The sequence below is a fragment of the Hemicordylus capensis genome, chromosome 4 (assembly GCF_027244095.1).
Source record: "Hemicordylus capensis ecotype Gifberg chromosome 4, rHemCap1.1.pri, whole genome shotgun sequence".
In the NCBI taxonomy this organism is placed as follows: Eukaryota; Metazoa; Chordata; class Lepidosauria; order Squamata; family Cordylidae; genus Hemicordylus; species Hemicordylus capensis.
Window position 1 is genome coordinate 206,052,970 of NC_069660.1, and position 20,274 is coordinate 206,073,243.

Genomic DNA, 20,274 nt, shown 5'->3' on the forward strand with positions numbered 1-20,274 from the left:
GCAGCACAAAACAGTAACAAACAGCAGTAATCTCATTTGAAATGCCTTTTAGAATAAAAATGGGTTTCAACATTTGTCTATAGATGAATGGGGAGGGACCCTGCCAGATATTTCAGTATGGGTGGCTGTGCACATAACTTATGTGTTTGAAAGGTAGAAAACCTCAAATATGTCATGATCACCACCCTGAGCCATGAGAAGGGCTTGCCAGATCAGGAGAACAACAGAGCCTGGATGTCAGTTGGGAGACTCCAGTGCATGCGTGCCAGCTACAGACCAGGAAGGAAGTGATGGAAAAAAGGGAGTGTGAAATCAGGCCAGAGAACTGACTGCCCCTTCAAGATTCTCCATTTTCCAAGGAGAAAGTTTGAGCCAGAGGCAAGCTAGGACCTCATTCTGCTTCTGACCTTTGTTGGAGCAGGTAGCTCACTTGGAGCTCTCCAGGGTTCTGCATCCCTTGCCAGTATTCATTTACACCTTGTAGGTTTCTGCCTCTGGGCTGGACATGATGGAATATGGGCAAACATTTCAATTGTGGGCACTAAGATGTATAGCAAAGAAGACCCACAAACTGGGGGAAGGGGGTATCAAAGAAGAAGAAGAAGAAGAAGAAGAAGAAGAAGAAGCTTTGTGTGCATATTTCTTGAAAGAATTTGTTCAGTCATGGATTGCTGACCTAAAGGAAAATCATGTAACTTGGCCTACAGCTAATCTACTTACCTATAGCTGATCTACAGACACATCATATAACTAGTCAGCTAATCTATAGAAGCATTATACCAGTAGGCTATGTTTCTGGTTGGGATTGGGTTACAAGTTTTTGAACTAATCCCTCTAGCTGTGCCTTGGAGAACAGATTGACCAGTAGCAGCCAGTGAGTGTCACTCCCAGTGGAGGTGGGAACGTGAAGGCAGAAAAATATAACTTTAAACAGCAGCAAACTTACCCACTGCTAGTACGTGATTGTTCTGTGGGGCAGAGGTGCCCAACCCAGCATTCCATGGGGAGGCTGCCCCGCCCCACTGCTCAGTTGGTCTCTGTACATGCACAGGGGCCAACTGAGCAGAAGGGGTGGGGCAGCCTCCCCACAGGATGCCGGGTCAGGTGCTTCTGTTCCACAGAGCATACCAGGTACCAGCAGCAGGACATGACACAATTTAAAGTGATATTTTCCCACTTTCACTGCCCCCCGCCCCAGGGGTGTTCACCAGCCACTACCGAGCTTCATCTTTAGCAATTGACAGGTGATAATGTTTAAATTCATGCTGTGAAAAGTTTCACCTACTTATTTCTGCAGTTCAGAGTATATTTAGCAGCACAGGAGCAGGCCAGGAAAGATGTTTCTGGTCAGTTGGTACCTCTAGGTTGGGGGACAGGGCTGGATACAGGGCATTATAAGAGGACATTCCTGAATGAAAACACTTTTGAGAACAGAGAAGAATTCTAAGCCTGGTTGATGGTCTTAAGCCTTCAGCCAAGCAAAGTGGGATACACTTACCGGTAGGTGCTTTGCTGAACAATGGTTTAGGAAAGAGGTGAAACTTGAAAGGAAAGAAATATACAGGGCAAGCATAACAAAGTACTTGTGGAGACTTAATGCAGATTATTTACCAAATAAAACAAGGTGCTAAAAGGCAAGATACTGAGATGAGTGCTGGTCCAGAATACTACTACTTATATACTGCTTTTCAACAAAAGTTTCCAAAGCAGTGTACACAGAAAATAAATAAATAAGATACACACAGGATAAATAAGATGCATACAACAGTACACTAAATGCAAACACAGGTAATTAATTGGGATTGTGTCTGGGTGTTGTTGTTTTTAAGCAGTCACTATTTCATGGCCAAGCAAAATGTGTTTATTAACTAATTTACCTTATGTGTACTCTGAATAGAATCATGTTGACTCAATAGATGAGAAGTTAGCAAGGGGGCATTTCACAAACTGTTCTGTTTCCCACCCATCACATGGCAGCTGCAGGGAGGAGAGTAAGGAAACATATCAAAGGATAGAAAGTGAAATCTGCTCTAGTTGCAATAAGAATTGTTTTGTTCTCTTGCACATGGTCTGTTCTAAGAATGGGTTCCTGGGGGGTCATTTCCTGTTCTCATTATGCTCTTTCTCATGAGAATCGGTCTTTGGCCATGCTCCCCCTTGTGCTTTCAAACAGATGGTGGCATTCAGCAGCACTTTGATGACCAGTGAAAACTGGACGCAAAAAAAGCTAATTCAAGTGACGGAATGTTGAAAAAGTCCAATCTCAAAGCACAGATGATGTTCATTTAAAATAATAATTGTACCGATAATAAAAAGGCTATGAGCTAATTCCATCTGTTTGTTCCAGACAAAAAATTAGAGCTAATCCAAGTTAAAACTATTTTATGGAGCTTTGGTCTGGTTTTGTTTTAAAGACCATTAATAAGAAAGAAAGAAATGTGAATTTACCAACTTCAAGAACTTGTCCTTTCTTCAAACAGGATCTTTCAGTGATGGAGCTGAAGAATTTGCTGCTTTAGTCCATTGTAGGAATGTGCTGAAAGACCCCTTTCCAATACAGAATATTCTTTTGAGACCTTATCGAAAGGACAATGGTATTTAGCTTTATATTCCTAGTATTAGATAGAATTGCTAAATATCTTTATTGTACGTTGAGCAATGGTTGTGAAGTGTATTTTAAGCTACAGTTTCTTCAGTCTTCTTGCTTGTGCAGTTTATACCCATTGCAAGTCTCCCAAACTTGTAGACAGACGTAATGAAAATGTCTGTACCAAATCCTCTAGACGTGTGGGGTTTAAAAACATACCTTCAAATGTTATGTTTCTTTTCTTTTTAAAAAAGTTCATTAATGATCAATAAACATATACAGGCCTATTGTCTATGGCTCCACCCTAGAGTTGAGTTACTCTTGTTGGGTGGATTTATACAAAGAGAGAGGATGGATCATAGCCTGAGGAAGCATGTCTCTGTTTATACCCAGACTCACATATTTCCTTTACTTTGGAAGGAGTGTCTCAGGATCTTAAAACCATATTTTGAAGTTGTGTAAATCTTAATTTCCTTTGTTTAAAACTTATTGTGAAGTAAGATGAAACCTCAGCATCGTCACCAGTAGATGCATAATGATATGGTACAGCTTTTCTTATCTGAATACAAAGGGAAATAAAAAGTGGTCCACAACAGGAGGGGGTTTGACAGGCATAGGGAAATAAGATGCATAGACTTTTAGAAGTGGTCTAATCAATCATGTTTATATATCAGAAGTCCAGATAACTGATAGAATCTAGATACTCCAAAGGAACTGAGAGAGTTCATGGACTGATGCAATGATGGGGCTTGTAGAGGCTTCATTACTATCTGTATGTGAAGCAGAGGAACATGGAAGATTTGTATAAAGATACTTTTATTATAAAATATGTTAAAAGTAATCGATGTTATTCACCGCCACTAGCTTAAGTGGGCTTTAAAAGGGGATTAGATAAATCTATCAGTGCTACTTCTACTACACCAAGTTACTGCACCAGTATTCAGTATGCCTCTGAATACCAGCTACAGGGGAGCAATAATTGGGGGTGGGTTGCCTTCATCTAATGCTTGTGGGTTGCCCAGGGGCATCTGATTGATCATTGTTTGCAATTGGATGCTGGACTAGATAGGCCTTGGCCTGAGCTAGCTGGGCTCTTCCCCCCCGCCCTAAGTATTTCAGCATTTTCTTGCTAAGCCCATTTTACTGAATTACCAGGGGGGCAGGGTGCACTCCAAACTTAATAAACCATGTCTTCAATCCCCAAAGCATATTTTTGTCCCCCTCAAAAGTGTCTTTCCTCTCCCACTAGAAAACTGAAGTGAGGAGTAGCTCCTCCTCCGGCTTTCTCTCTATCTGCAACCCTGGCTCTTCTTATGTCCCTCTATCAGTTTAATGACAAGTTCCACATAAAATCAGGAAAAAATAACCCTTACAAATCTAAACATGGCAATAGCCAAGCTCTGGTTCCAGGGACAAGAACAGTGAACGTTGACATAAAGCACATCCTCCTGTAACTTGTGAATCACCTAGAGCAGTGGCTCCTAAACTGGGAGCCTCCAGAGGTTGCAGAACTACAACTCCCATCAGCCCCAGCTACAATTTATTGTGGCTGGGGATGGTGGGAGCTGTAGTTCAGCAACCTCTGGAGGCTCCCAGTTTGGGAACCACTGTTCTAGAGCTTTTGGAGTCACACGGTATATAAATAAAATAAAATAAATAACAGGGGCAATCAATCGGGGTAAATCAAGGTTGGAGTGGGTCCTGGGGCAAGAAGTGAAGATGGGCAACTGCCCCCCCACCCCCCCCACCCCTCTGCCACCTTCTCACCTCATGTCTTTGCTCCAGAAGAACAGTAAGGACATGATGAAAATCAAAACATTTTCAGCACACCCTTTCTAATGCTCCTGCGCAAATAATATTGCACACTTTCAACTCAGCGGCCACTCCCTCCTAGCCCAGAGACATTTGTGCCACCTTGTTAAGTAGAGTTATGCCCCTGCAATCAAGGCATACATTATACAATGGTACCCCAGGTTTTCCATGCTTCTGTTTGGGGAGGAGGGAATGTGGGATGGAAGGCATGCGTGTAGGTATGTAGTGTACTAACCGCCCCTCCGTGTAATGTCAGCAGTGGCCAGCCACCTTGGTGTGAGCAACAGAGGAAACTGAAGGCATATCAGGTAAATATTTGGATCATAAATATTGATACACACTGCTGATGGTTTTTTGGTTTGGGTGTGTGTGTGTGTGTATAAAATAGCTTTAAAGGCCAGCCCATCACTGTCGTGATTAGCACTGGAGTGTCTGTTGATTTCTGTGGTCATCAACCAATGATATATGCTTGATAATATGGCCAAAGGTTGGCTGAGGTCCTCTTGGCATATTACATTAATTGGATTTCCACTTGGCTTCTGTAGGCTCACTAGAGGTGTGCCTGAAATTGATGGACAAAACCCACACTTTTTCTCTATGCTTGTGTACAACTCTCTTATATTTAAGAGGGGGAAAGCAAATGCCCCATCCTACGCCCACATAGCATCCCTCCAGTGACTGTTGCTGATATCTACTTTGTCTTTCATTTTAGATTGTGAACTCTTTGGGGACAGTGAACCATCTTATTCCTTTTTCCATGAAAACCACATTGAGAATTTCACATTTAAAAATAGTATATAAATATTGTTGTTGTTGTTAATTATTATATTAATAATATCATGGCTAACATCTTGACTGAGGCAGTGGCAGTGTGCCAGGACGACACCCCTGCACTGCAAAGAGATTGCTTAGCTCTGCAGCATGGCATGCATAAGACAACGGGACTTTTCTGCTTCCCCTCCAAAATGCCCTGTACCCTCTGAAAATATGTCCCTGAGGCTCACACAGCCCTCAGGGAATATTTTTGGAGGGTTCAGGGATTGGTGCAAATCATCCCCTACCCCACATGCTCCGCACTGCAGAGTTCTAGAAGCCTTCTGTTGAATGGGCGCATCTTCCCAGCACATTGACACTGCCTTAGTCAGGATGTCAGCCATTGTTTTAAGATTTGCTTCTCCAAAACTAACCACTTTGTGTGCTTTTAATGTAACCCCTTGAGAAATTCAAGGGCTACATTTTCATATAGCCATTCTTTTCAGGAAAAGTATGAGTGTGAGAGAGGAAAGCACTCTTTCTGCCTGTCCCAAACCTGTTACTACCCCTTAAAGCCCCACCCCACCCACAGGCTTCTTACACATCCGTGCAGAGTCTGGCATTCAACAGTGGGAAATTGTGTCCTAAGCTACACTGTATCAGGTTCATACACAGAACACACCCATTGAGAGCAAAGGGAATTTTCTCTGATAAAACCTAAAAGAGTTGAGCATAAGAAAATACAATCTTTAGCAGGAAAAATGCATGTGAATTTAAAATATAAACAAGCACAATGATATTCCCAAAAGGGCTTGTTGGTAGTTTAAACCATTTATCTGTCTTGTCATCAGTTTGTACTTTCCTGCTATTAAAATCCCTGAATAGAATGTATTTTCATATCTTTTGCAAGCTTCTTTTTTTTTTTAACTCCAGAAGGGTTCTTTAAATTTTTTTAATCTAGAATAACTGTTTATATCGTATGGTAGTTTATCATGCCAAACACCTGTGTGGGAACTGGTGCTGATAACAGAGCATGCTGAATATATCTCAGTTTTTGCCATTAGCAAGGTGTGAGCAAGTGTACAAGTTGCTATCTCTTTGCTCGTATTTAGCTAAGATAAGGGATTTATAAAACGGGGCGTGTTCTACTTAGGGCCAGTTTGTAAAATCCCACCTGAAAAGATAAGCACTTGGAAACTGTAAATTAAATATCAAAACAATGTCGCAAAACACTCAGTCATAGGTTTTATCAGGCCACAGAGTCATTTTGTGCTCAGCTAAAAGCAAATTTCTTTTCTGAAAGCAAAATATGTGACCATGGGTGCCATGCATTACGTGACTGGAGGGAGAGAAGGGATTACCCTTGATTAGACCCTGGGTTTGAAAAGTTTGAAGGCTACTGCTTTAGAACAGAATTAGAGCTAACTTCGATGGTCTACTTCTTTTTACTTATGTACGTGTTAGGATTCTCATGGTCCACCAATGTGTTTTATATTAAGACTATAAGAATACTATTTTCCTTACAAGGATCCCTGTCAGGGAGTTGGCCTATATTGAATGTGTGTTCCTAAGTATAGGGACCAAGGATAGGTTGCGACTTCTGTTGGTATATCAATCGCCCCGTTATCCAGCGGAGTCCCTAACTGAGCTGACAGACCTGGTTGCTGAGCTGGCATTGGAGTGGACCAGGTTGGTTGTGGTGGGGGACTTCAATGTCCATTTTGAGACCTGGTTTTCATGGGCGAATCAGGAGTTCATAGCGGCCATGACAACTATGGGCCTATCCCAAGTAGTCTCTGGACCGACGCATGATGCAGGTCACACACTCAATCTGGTCTTTTGCTCTGATCAGGGTGGTGTCCCATGGGTGGGGACCTCTGTTATCTTCCCACTGTCATGGACGGATCACCATCTGGTTAAGTTAAGACTTGCAGCTGAAAACCACCTCTGCAGGGGTGAAGGACCCATTAGGTTGGTCCGCCCAAGAAGGTTATCAAGACTCAGTCAGGTAGCAGAGTAAAAGCAGGAAAGCCTAGACCTCTAGAGGCCAACATGAAGCTGGGTTTCTCTGAGTCTGAGGCTCGGCTGAAGCAGGCTCCAGGAGATGTGTTGCTTTCAGCATTTGGCTGCAGCCTTCAGTCCTAATTTATAGCCTGGCTTAATTGTTCTCCACCTTCAGCCGGCTGGCACAGATTCAGGGTTTATCTGGCTTGCTGAGCAGCCATTTACTCCTCCTGAGCACTTCCACTTGTTGTTGGCGTTTCATCAATCTTCTCTCACGAGGAGGCAGAGGTGGTTCACTGTTTCCCTCAGTGTTCTGTTCTCCACTGCCTGTCTCTGCTGCCTCTGAGGGCCCTGTTTGTCCTGAAGCTTCGACTGGACCTGCCTCAGCTATCTTCTGTGGGCTGACAGCTGGGTTCTGCCCTTCAGGTACCCCTTTAGCTGCTGGAGGACTGCCAGCTTCCCCTTCTTCTTCACTATCTGAGGACGGGGGCATGACACATATCACCTTCAACAGGAAATAGCATGACCCCCACCCCTAAGTGCCTGCCTGGAGGTGATATTGGGCTGGATGAGGGATAACAGGCTGGAGTTGAATCCAAACAAGATGGAGGTCCTGTCTGTAGGGGGTTGGGATCCGAGAGATGGTTTAGATCTGCCTGTTCTGGATGGGGTTACACTCCCCCTAAAAGATCAGGTTCATAGTCTGGGAGTGCTCCTAGATCCCAAACTCTCCCTGGTTTCTCAATTTGAGGCTGTGGCCAGGAGTGCCTTTTATCAGCTTCGGCTGATAAGCCAGATACATCCATTTCTGGAGATAAATGACCTTAAAATGGTGGTACATATGCTGGTAACCTCTAGACTTGACTAATGTAATGCACTCTACATGGGGCTGCCTTTGTACATAGTTCGGAAACTATAATTGGTTCAGAATGCGGCAGCCAGATTGGTCTCTGGAGCAATATGAAGGGACCACGTAACACCGATTCTAAAAGAACTTCTCTGGCTGCTAATATGTTTCCAAATGAAATACAAGGTACTGGTTATTACTTATAAAGCCCTTAACGGCTTAGGTCCAGGGTACTTAAGAGAGTGCCTTCTCTGTCATGAATCCTGTTGCCTATTAAGATCACCTGGAGAGGTTGGTCATGGTTGCCACCCACTCAGTTGGTGGCAACTCAGAACCAGGCCTTCTCTGTGGCTGCCCCATGGCTTTGGAACTCGCTCCCTGCTGAAATAAAAGCATCTCCTTCCTTGTTTGTTTTTAGGAGGACCCTGAAGACATACCTTTAACTGAGACCAATTTTTTAAATTTTAATGTCTTTTTATCTATTATGATTTTTAGCTTATGAATTTTAAATGTTTTATATTTTATTTTATGTTTTAATTTTGTACACCACCTAGATATTTCAATATTAAATGAATGAATGAATGAATGAATGAATAAAATATTTCCAAAGCAAGAATGCATACTCAGGATCTCTTAATAGTTAAGACATCACTAATCTGCTAACCCCTGCTAACTTGGCAAAGAGGCACCTTTTAACATGGTGATTCCCTTTATTTAGCAGGGGGAGAGTAACTGGCTGTCTCCAACCCCAGCACAGTACCTCCAGTGACTGTTGCTGGTGTCTATCTTATGTTTCTTTTGGGGACAGGGATCCATCTTATTTATTTATTATTTCTCTGTGTAACCCACCGTGAGCCATTTTTGGAAGGGCGGTATAGAAATCAAATCTAATAATAATAATAACAACAACTACAACAAGAAGCAACTTTACTGGGAACAGCCTATATTCTGCGATGATATCTATAACAACAGCAACAACATTGACAATAAAATTCAGCCATCCCAGGTCCTTGGGAAGGACTCGATGTCTGGATAAAACAAACCAGTCAATAACACCTGTCTGATTGTGTAAATAAATAAAAATAATCTGTGTTAAATTATCCTGAGCAGGGGTTCCTGATTAAGAGCATAAGAAGTGTGTTGCTGACTCAGAGTCAGGTTCAACTAGTTTAACGTTCTTTACAATCAAATGCAAGCAACCAGCTATAGCAAAGTGTTCCACAGGACAGTCACTGGTGATCCACTAGCTGATCTGCCAGCAGATCCACATTACAGATTCTTCTCAAGAAGGAAATCATGCTTTAATTTTGGGAGTCTTGCAATGTTCTTAGCAACAAGTTCTTCACCTGTGGTGTGAACTCAGCTTTCCAGGTTGTCTTGCAAACATACAGATTCCAGTGCAGAACAAAATATCCAAACACTGAAAGGCAGAGGCGTATCTAGGGAAAATATCACCTAGGGCAAGCAGTGAAATTGCGCCCCTGTCCAAACAGGAATGATGGGACTTGTAGTCAACAATATCTGGAAATCCCTGTTAAAAGGAACACTGTACCATCTAGACATGGTTGTTGATCAAAACCTGAAAACATGAGCCATCTCTGTAAAAGACTTAGAACAACAGTCAGGAGTTATGTGAGGATTCCAAGTGTCATTGTCGCATCTCATGCTTTTTTATAAACATGACTTTGCCCTAGAGGATCACCTGCCCAAATAGCCACTAGCAAAATCGGGGAAGAAGAAGGTGGCGGGGGGAGTCTATAAACCAGTGAATGATTCCTGCCAGCCTTTGTCTTGTGATGATTGTTGGCTCATGATGGGGTATATGTGCATTCACCACACTAGTGCTTACTTTGACACCAGGAGGGAGGAGGATACATTAGTTTGCCACACTAGACAGAGGCATTTGCAACAGGAGCAGACAGCCAAGTTCTGCCAGGGCCAAAACCAGCCCCTGCCAGACTAAGAAATCATTGTAATTTGCCCCTTCCTGTCACAAGCAGCGTGCTGTTCTTTTATTAATGACTGTAACTCTCAGATATCCCAGTCATGGATGGAAAATTCAGGGTCAATTTACAAGAGACACATTTTCTTCATGGGAGTTTCTTCTGTGCAGGTGTTGTGCAGAAACCCATGTGTAGTGACCGCCAGGGGCATAGCAAGGTTGGAATGGGCCCAGAGATGAGATTTTAAAATGGGCCCCCAGCCCCTCAAAGTCCAGGGCGTCCACACACCCCAGGCCCCCAAGGATTTAAGTCTGATATTTCAAAATAAGTATGCTGCCTGGAAATACATTTCACTGAATACACACACGCACACTTCACAATATATAGTGATATACATTGAGTACTATATGTTTGTGCTACTTTTAATGCCTAGAACACACTAGAAACACTAATTATTAAAATGGCTCCCTCACTGCAGATTAGCAAAGGAGACTTTCAACCATGCAGGGTGAGCCTATGTTTGTTTTCTCAGAATTCTGAACAAATTCAGTCAAGTTTGATTCCAGGAGATTTTTCACACAAGGCTTTTAAAGCCCTTTAACACACATCTCCTCTGGAATGGAGGTGCTGCATTCACATGTTGGCCAGATTTACCCTGAAGTCCCTGCAAGTTATTGGGGAGCAGTTCACACATAAGAAAAATAAAATAAAATAAAACAAAAGCACAGACATGCTTCACAGTTCTCACTCAGACTTTTTGGGTTGCAAAACAACTTGAACATAAGTGCATTTATGAATGAATGAATGAATGAATGAATAAATATAATATAATATTTGTTCCAGAAGTTTTTGTAATTTTCTTCCATGAAACAAGCCACTTATAGGGCTTTTTAGATAGTTTTTGTTTTTAAAGCCAGCAAAGTTTCCACTCTGTTTTAAATTATTCAGAATTCTCAGTCTCCCCACCACCACCACCACCCATATCAAAGCCCTATGGCAAGCAGATCCCTATATATGGGGCGGGGAGTAAACCACAAAAAGTAATTCACAGTACCTGGCAAAAGCTGTGCTGGATGGTCTGGGCAGAGGGTCTGCTGCTGCAGAGAACTCTGCCTGCCTTCTTCCTGGCCTCCTTGGGGCCTGCCAAGTTCAGGCTTCAGGGAGGCCTACACGGAGGCCTCTCTGTAAGCCCCAAGCCCCACCCACCCACCAATCAGCTGAGAGGCGGGGAGAGAAGAGCTGCTCTGCAGTTTGCAGGGCCTGCCCATGGAGGATCCTAGGCCTCACAGAAGGCAAGCAGCATGGCAAGTGGCTGAGGGGCCCTGGGGCTGGGCAGGTGGGCAATGGGGTGGGGGTGGCAGGAACTGGCATGGCGCCCTCCCCTCAGTGGCGCCTAGGGCACCTGCCCTGGCTGCCCCACCCCAGTTCCGCCCATGATTACTGCATTCATGGTCATAGCACTCTTATGCTAAAGTGTTTTTCTAGGTACTAAGCCCAATGTATACCATTCACAAGGCACCTTCTGTTGATTCTAATGACTCTTCCCAGTGCATGCACGATGAGCATCAAGAGCAAACATGTTTTGCCCTTGACCATCTTTAAGGGCTCTTAGAGATGGTCAAGGACAGGCATTTGGTCACTGAGCTGTGTAGCTAAGATAGGCTCAAATGCAGCGTTTCCTGCATTGCTGTCTTATTTCATAGTCATATCAAATCTAGCATCTGCAGTGACAGGTGTTCCAATTCAGGCTTTCCTTCTCTCTCCCCTTGCAGAAAAATGGCCTGGAGGCTAAAAGTATATTCTCATTTGCTGATCCTGCATTTGGGAGGGGGCCTGCTATGTAGAGTGCCTCTTCATTGTCTTTCCCTGAAGTATCAGCAGGGATGGATTGCCCTGGGTGGAGGTCTGGTGCAGAGCTTCCATGATATAGAGGTCGTCTCCTGTCTCTTTGAGTTCTTTCCCCCAAGTGTGGATTGCCCATACTTGGGAGATTGCTCATAGCAGGGATGGGATGTCCTGGATGGGGACCCGATGCAGAGTTTGCCTCTTTAGGTCCTTTTCTCTGAGTTTCAGCAGAGATTGAAGGCCCTGGGAGAGGGCCTAATACAGAGGTTGCTTCTTTTTGGTTCTTTCCTTGGAAGATCAGCAGGGATGGAACATCCTCGAAGGGGATCTGATATGGAGGTTGCTTCTTTTGGTTCTTTCCTTGGAAGATCAGCAGGGCCGGAAGGCCCTGGGAGGAGGCAGATATCAATGTTGTCTTTTTTGTTCTCTACTGGGAGTGTCATGCTCTACAAAGAGCCACCTCCATGGCTTTTCTTCCTGCAAAGGAAATGGGGGGGCACCTCCTAGCTGCTCCCCCAGGGCCAAATCAGTCACTCAGCTTGACTCTTTGCCTGGATCCAAGCCTCCAGCTGCTGCTTTGGCTCTTGGTGGAAAATAAGGGGGCTGGAGAATAACGTTTGGCCTCCTTCCCATTTGGAACACTTGGCCTCATTTCCATTATTCCTGCCACCAGCAGCCCTGAGTGGTTCACCTAACCCAGGGCTGCACCACTTGGGCCTTCCAGCTGTTGTTGGGTTACAGCTCCCATAGTCCTCAGTTGCACTAGCCAATAGTCAGGGTTGATGGGAACTGTAGTCAAACAGCAGCTGGAGGGCTGGTGTTGTACAGCCCTGCCCTAAATCAAGCTTCCCCTTCTGCATCATCACTCCATCCTCTTCCACAAGAGGCAGAACCCTCTTCAGGGCCAAAATTGGGCCTCCTAGCCATACATATTGGGGCAGACAAGCTCTGTATAAGCCTCCTGGCAAGGAGCAGTCTATCTTGAGCTACCTCTTGAACCTCTCAGAACATCACTTGGCCCCAAGTGGACTGGCCATAGAGCCTTTTCTGTGGCTGGGTTTGACCCAAAGATACTTTTACCCAACTCTGCCCAAAGAATATTCAAAGTAAGACAACTTTATTTTCTTTAAAATCAACTTTTTAATTTTTAAGCAGTAAATATGCATGCTCTATTGCTGTTTTATCTCTACATCCTATCCTATTAAAACAAATGTTTAATGTTTTTAAAATAAATATGCAGCATTTTATTGCTACCTATGGATGAAGCACTGTCTGGTTTTTGTCTTCCTCTTTTTCCTCCTCAACATCCAGCTCCCTTGGAGGAACCAGGATCCCAATAGTGGCTTCCACACTCGCCAGTCTGCTCTGCAGTCTTCGGAGGTCTCCCCTCAGTGCCTTAAGGTTTTGCAAACATTCCTGGCAGATGCGGAGGTGTCTTTGGCCTTGAAGGAAAGAAAACAAACAGGGTCAAGGGGCCTGTCCTCCACAATACCAGTCCCTGCACTGACTTCTAGTCCCTTTCCATGCCCAGCACAGACTTCTCATCTCTACCTTGAAAACCCTCCATGGCTATGCCCCACCCTGTCCCTCTGCACTGATCCTCCCCCCTCCCCTAACTTGTACCCCGTCAGGTTGGTTTTTGCTCCTCCAGCTTCTGTCTTCAGCCACCTGGAGGTCTCCTGCTCTCTAAAACTACTCTTTTTCTTCTCCCTCGCTGACCCTTGGGTCTGGAACCGCCACTCATGTGGGCTCACATCTCTCTCCTATTCTTCCAATGCAACCCACCTCCTCTGTGCAGCTTTTGGCTTAATGCCTCAGCAGAGGCAGCTCCATCAGCTTGAACTGAATGCCCCTTATGCTTTCCTCCTCTTCCTCTCCAAAGCCAAACTTTAGACTGTATGCGCCTGGTGGCTGGGAACTTTTGCCCATGTACATTGACGATGCTATAAGTAGGATTGTGATAAGCACAATTGTATGTCATCCTCCTTGGTTTCTTGTTTCAGCCCAGCTTGAACTCAAAAGGGCTGATATTAGCATTCATATTATTAGCATTCATGAATTTAATATTCACATTCTGCTCTTCCTCAAGCAGCTCAGGGAGGTATACATGGTTATTTTTTTTCCTCCTAACAACCCAAAAAGTTAAATTAGACTGCGGGACAAGTGACTGGACCAAAGTCACCCAGCGAGGTTCATGGCTGGATGAGAATTCAAACCCGGGTCTCCCTGGTCCTAAGGAGGTACAGTTGAAATACATACACATCGTTCCCCCGCTTGTCCCACCTCAACTTCCCTCTCCTTCCTCTATTGCTTGCCCATCTCTGTTTTTAGACTAAAATTGGTTTAGATTGTAAAACAACAATGAGGATGGAAAAGGGGTGCTGCCTCTGTGAGACTTACGGTCATTCAGCTGATGGAACTGCAAATCCATCAAACTCTGCAGCGTTTCTTTTACATTGCTGAGTTCTAGCTCTAGAGGATGTGGGGAAGGAGGAGGAGGGGAAGAGGGATGCAGGAGGAAAGAAGAGGTGGAGGTGGAGGGTGGGATGGAGCCAACTTCCAGCGAGGCAGAAGATAATGATGAACCGGACCCAGGGGGGCAAAGACAGGCAGCAGGGCCTTCAGGAACATCTGCAAGAGAGAAGAAGCAACAAGTGGTCAGCTGCAAATGCTGGCATACTACCACACCCGCCATCACTTGCCCACACTGCTCACCATGAGAAGCTGGAAGGGATCCTGGCACTGAAGTTGCCTCATTGAGTTCTCCCTCCAGAATATCAATGTGGATGCGAGGTCCTGGAACAGATCCTGGCATTGAGGTTTCCTCATTGAGCATTTCCTCCAGAATACCAGTGGAAATGTGAGGACCTGAAAGGGATCCTGGCACTGAGGTTGCTTCATTGAGCTCTTTCCCCAGAACGTCAGTGGGTACACGAAGTCCTGGCACCAAGGTTGCTTCATTGGGCTCTTCCCCCAGAATGTAATTGGTGATGCAAGGTTTCTGGAAGGGATCTTGGCACCGTCATTTCCTCATTGAGCTCTTGCTCCAGAATATCAGTGGGGACGTGATGTTCTGGAAGGGATCCTGGCACCGACGTTTCCTCATTGAGCTCTTCCTCCAGAATATCTGTGGGGACGCGAGGTTCTGGAAGGGATCCTAGCATTGAGGTTTCCTCATTGAGCTCTTTCCCCAGAATGTCAGTGGGGACATGAAGTCCTGGAAGGGGTCCTGGCACCAAGTTTGCCTCATTGGACTCTTCCCCCAGAGGGTCCCCCAGAACATGGTGCAACATGGGTCCCCCAGGACATGGAGCAACATGGGTCAGATTTCTGGGATGACCTGAAAGAGAGGAAATAAAGCAGGAATCTGGAAATGAGGATGGCCCATAGCCCTGATAGAAATTGCCTCCCCTTTCTGCCTAGGTTAACCAGCTGGGATGCAGCCTGGGATTGTGGGTGAGGTGGTCCACCCAAGGAAACAAGCAAGGGATGAAGAGGAATACATTGCATAGCACTGGCAAGACAGCCCTCACCAACTACGCTTCAGAAGGGAGTGCAATGGCCAGGCTCTATCTGCTGAACATACCAATGCAGCTGCCTTCTACCAAGTCATACCCCTGGCTCACTTTGCCCTACTCTGGCTGACAGCCACTCTTGGGCAGAAGCCTTTTCCTAGCTAGCTAAAATCCTTTAACAGAAGATGAAGAAGACTCAACCCAAGACCTTGTGCATGCAAAGCACTTGTTCCACTACTGGACTATGGGCCCTCTTTCCTCATACCTGTGAGGAAAGAGGCTTCTCCTTTGAGCAGAGTGGGAACTGATGGTTCACATGGACTAAACAATGCATTTGCTCTCTGGCTGAAGCAACAACCCCCAGTTACAGCCTTTTGACCTATGTGCGGGGGTAGGGGTGGGGCTTGAAAATCTGCCTGGACACCATAAGCAGGAAGCATAGCTATGATCTGAGGAATGCAGGCCCAGCTCCGAGGGGCAGAAAACTGGGATCAGAGAAAGAAAGAGTCTCTTTGGACTGATCTCAGAGCTCATTGGCCAGGAAATGTTGCCCTTGTTTGCAGGTGATCCTCCATTTCCACCTTGACCCATATAATTGTCAAAAAAAGAGATGCTTTGGAAACAAGACACCTGTATTCTTTAGCTTCCTCTTCTCCAAGGCAGGGGGATCAAGGCCCAGAGGATGTCTTGGGGCTGGGTGTGGGCAAAAGGTTCTTTCAGGGCTTTTCCAGAAGTGCACCACCTCCAAGGGAGAATTACCAAATCTGCCTGCCTGCTGCCACAGCCCTTTCCTCATCTCCTCGTAGAAGGGAGGGTATCCAGATGTGACTTGCCTGGTCTCCTCCAACACTTTTGGCTGCAACAAGTGCCAGCAGCAAAGGATAGAGGTGGATGAACCTGCCCTCCTGCCATTCATCCATCAGATGGACGTCTGCCTATCTCTCTCCATTGTCAGTGAAACAGGTCTCCAAGGAGACACTCCCTGGGGGGTTGAGGAGCCCTGAGAAGAAGCATGCACTCTCATCATCCACTTACCAGTCTGTGCCCCCTCTTCATCTTCATCCCTGCAGATATAAGGAGAAACATTCTTAGTAGCGAATCACAGGAAATTGAGGGGTCCCCCCAGTAATCCCAGGGGGTGCTGTGCCATCCCAAGCATGCCCTCACCCATAATCCTTCTAGAAGGCCCTGCTAATTTTGGATGATTCAATACTTGGGAGCAGTGAAAGTAATTGCTATTGAAAGTCACTCACTACATTTTGCTCAGATTGTTTTCACTTGGGGATTGACTGGTTGACAGGGCGGGGGGCAGACCCACTCTCGTAGTTTATAGATATGAGGCCAGCTTTCCCACCCCTCTCCAGAGAAGATTTTCAACTTTTTAAAAAGCCCCCCCCCCAAAAAGGGGGACACTTCAGCTAAAATAACATACATACGGTTTTGGTTTTTAAAATTTGAATAAGAGGGTTTAAATTTGTGACAACTCGAATCCCCGCCTGTATGTTCCCCAGACTATGGGAAACACCTATATCGGGCAGCAGCGATATAGGAAGATGCTGAAAGGCATCATCTCATACTGCGTGGGAGATGGCAATGGTAAACCCCTCCTGTATTCTACCAAAGGCAACCACAGGACTCTGTGGTCACCAGGAGTTGACACCGACTCAATGGCACACTTTTACCTGGGTTTGGGCTATGTCTGAACAACCCCCTCCACACCCATCCCTTCAGATGGCCACACCAGAGCCAAAAGGATTAAGAGGAGTCAAGAGGAAAAAAAGCAACTCACTTTGGTTCTGCCTCTAGGTGAGACCTATGGGAACATGAAAGAAGAAGAGCTTAGGCATGTTCTTGGAAATAACATGGGGGTTGGGGGGGCAGCTTCTGAAGTCAACTTCAACTGGTGGGCAGGATCCCCCCCCCCCGCAAAAAAAAGCCCCAAGTGGGCCCACAGGGGCCAGCCAGTAGCTCCTGGGTGCTACAGTTTCACAGGTCTAGGACCTGTAAGCTTAAGAAATACAGTGGAAATCAGCCCAGCAAGTGACCTTCGAGGGCCACCTGCATTTCAAGGAGAAGCTGTGTGGTGTGAATACCGGTGGTGAACTTGTGACCACTGAAGTTCACATAGGGAGCGCAATGGCATGTAAAACAATGGAAGGGCATCTTTAAAAACCAAGTCCAGGCAGCCATTAGATTTTGCTTCCCCATCATGCCGGAGACTTACCTACAGTTCACCCATGACCAGCAGCCAAGCATCCTGACAGCTAAGATGATAAGCTGATGATAAACGGACAGCCAAAGACAGCCAACTTATCAAAGATGCTGCAGCTTATCTAGAATGCTGCCAGGTGAGCCTCCTGCAGAATCCTCGCAGGTCTCCAAGGGGAACCATGACGGCAGAATTCTGTGGCTGATTGTGAGATCGCAAGATCAGTTACTGGCCATGCTGGTTCTGCTTTGAATCCAAACACTGTCTTGCTTGTGCAGCTCAAAGTGTCAAAGCACCAGGGGAGAGTCACCCCTGTCCTGCCCTCCCTGCTCCCCACATGTTTTCCACCTAATCACTTGCTGAAGCCCCTTAGCTAGGAAATCCCTCTACATCACATTTAGCACTAAGGCCCATCTCTGTTCAGAATACACAAAAAAGAAAGCCAGTTTACTTGTGGAACTAGGTGTGGTGATGATCTCTGGCTTAGATGGGTTTGAAAGGGGGTTAGAAACATTCATGGAGGAGGAGAGGCCCCTCTGTGGCGATTAGTCAGGATGGCTATAGAGAACCTCCAGGTGCACAGGCTGAATCCCAGATGCTGGGGACATGCAATGGGTGTGGCTGTTGCCTTTGCACTCTTTCATGAGTTGCAGAGGACTCATGCAGGTTATTATAACTCTGCACTAGCAGTGGCTGCAGCCCGCCCCTATCCACAAGCATCCCCTTCCTTCAGCATTTGCTAACAGAAGGGAAAAGGCAAATGAATAGAAAGTGACAGAGAGGGAAGGAGGGGGAAATGAGAAGGACAAAGAAAGAGGGGAAGCAAGAAAAATGATGGTGCCTCACAAAGAATGAGCGAGAGAAACAGAAGGCTGTAATGTACTTCTTGTATAAGGTTATGAAATGGAAAACAAACAATATTCAATATCTTGCCCCACCCCACCCCGTTACATCTTCGGAAACAACCTACAGTATGTCCTTATTAAACTCCATAGGCCCAACTGCACAACATCTTAGTATCCACTGCACTTTTTTTTTTTAAATGCACTGCATAGAATGCACCCAGCTGCACATCAAAATGAACCTTGGACTAAGGGACCTCCTATTTGGCCTCCCCAAAGACCCACCACGGCAGCTCATGGCCCCACAGTGGATGGATGAATCCTCCCAAGGATGCTACTCTTACATTTTTAGGGGATAGGCCAGGACCATTCTAGCTATTGCTCGCTTATAGCTATTATTTTTGCCACTGTTTTAAAACCACATGTTGTTGTTGTTGGAAGTGCTTTTGCTTAATGTCTTGCTGACATTCTGTCAGCTGGTATGTATCCTTCACTTCCTGCCCCTCTGGCTGCTGCTGCCACCAACAGCACTGCAATTACTCTCCAGTATATTGTTTTATCAGTCACCTTAAGTGGCGCAGTGGGGAATGCTTGACTAACAAGCAGACGGTTGTCGGTTCGAATCTCCACTGGTACTATATCGGGCAGCAGTGATATAGGAAGGTGCTGAAAGGCATTGTCTCATACTGCACAGGAGGAGGCAATGGTAAGCCCCTCCTGTATTCTACCAAAAGAAAACTACAGGGCTCTGTGGGCGCCAGGAGTCAAAATGCCCACTATAGGTGTTCACTATAGTCTGGGAAACAGACCAGTGAGGATTTGAACTGGCAATCTTCTGCTTGTTAGTCAAGCATTTCCCCTCTGCACCACTTAAGGTGGTGTAGTCACTATAACCGGGCTCCATTTGGCACTATGGTCGGTCAGAAAGCTTTCCCACTGGGGAAAAACAGGAGAGAGCCCACCAGGAGCTTTATAACACATTGTTTGCATGGGTTGAGAGGTTTTGTCCAAAAGACTGTTGTTTTGGGTAGGTTGCGGTGGGCAGTCATGTTAAAGAACTCAAGTTGGTTTGAAAAGTTGTATAGTTGGTTATGTTTGTGTAATATTAGGGTTGTTTTGACTGCTTGTTTTAAGGCAAGTATTAGGCCCAAGACTGTAACAATTATTGTGGAGAACTTTGTTATGGGGGCTATAGTTATTGTTGTGGTTTGGTTGGTTGAATTGTTAGTGAAATCAAAAGGCCTGCTGCAGTGCTTCTTACCTTAGCAACAAAAGAATGCACGATATACATAGAATACAATATGTTCAATTATACATACATATTCACCCAGTATGTACGGTGGAGGGGAGTGGGGGAGGAATATAGATAGTTGCGGGCGTCAAGTAAAAAGTCAGCGGGGGGGGGGGTGGACAGGAGAAAGCTCACCAGCTGAAGCTTTCTCCGCAGTGCTTATATTGCTTTTGTTTTTTTAGGGAGGAAAGGTTTTAGCAATGCCCCACTTGCATCTCCACCCACCACCATTGGCTCCACCCATCACTTGACCTGCATGCCACTCACCCAATCTCAGGAGTCCCCAGTGTCTACAGTGGCTGGCAGTGGCACTAATCTAACTGGCTGACATACTGCGCAATGCCTTGTAATGGAACGTGTGCATAGTTGCGTGAGAGTGCAGTTGTGCAAAACACAAGAATTGCACACATGCTGTTGCATGGCAGAAGGCCATTAATTCCAATGGCCATTCATCGCACAACTGCATTTGCACAATTGTTGCATTTTGTGCTTATGCAACTGCACACACATTCCATTACAAGGCAGGTGGAATATTGCACAGTATTTCAGCCACTGTAATTATAGACAACTCATCACACACATGGTAACTTTTGGCTCTGGGTGTGAATGCATTAAAGATACATCTA

General features: G+C 45.4%; 2 protein-coding genes across 6 annotated transcripts in view; one reads left to right on the plus strand and one right to left on the minus strand.

The window, feature by feature from the left end:
- Positions 1–20,274, plus strand: part of EXOC2 (exocyst complex component 2) — a 298,803-nt gene that overhangs the window by 51,983 nt on the left and 226,546 nt on the right. The window lies entirely within an intron of this gene.
- LOC128322485 (forkhead box protein C1-like) lies at positions 12,183–17,646 on the minus strand. 2 transcript variants are annotated; one of them, XM_053243830.1, is made up of 7 exons: positions 17,531–17,646; positions 17,096–17,119; positions 16,342–16,370; positions 14,507–15,131; positions 14,192–14,422; positions 13,046–13,233; positions 12,183–12,298 (listed from the first exon to the last, which is right to left on the minus strand). In XM_053243830.1, exons 4-6 carry the CDS (start codon positions 14,625–14,627, stop codon positions 13,046–13,048), a joined length of 540 nt encoding a protein of 179 aa, XP_053099805.1. In that variant the 5' UTR covers positions 14,628–15,131; positions 16,342–16,370; positions 17,096–17,119; positions 17,531–17,646; the 3' UTR covers positions 12,183–12,298. The 2 variants fall into 2 exon arrangements, with proteins under 2 accessions (XP_053099805.1, XP_053099806.1); XM_053243831.1 differs by lacking the exon at positions 12,183–12,298 and having other exon boundaries at positions 12,924–13,233.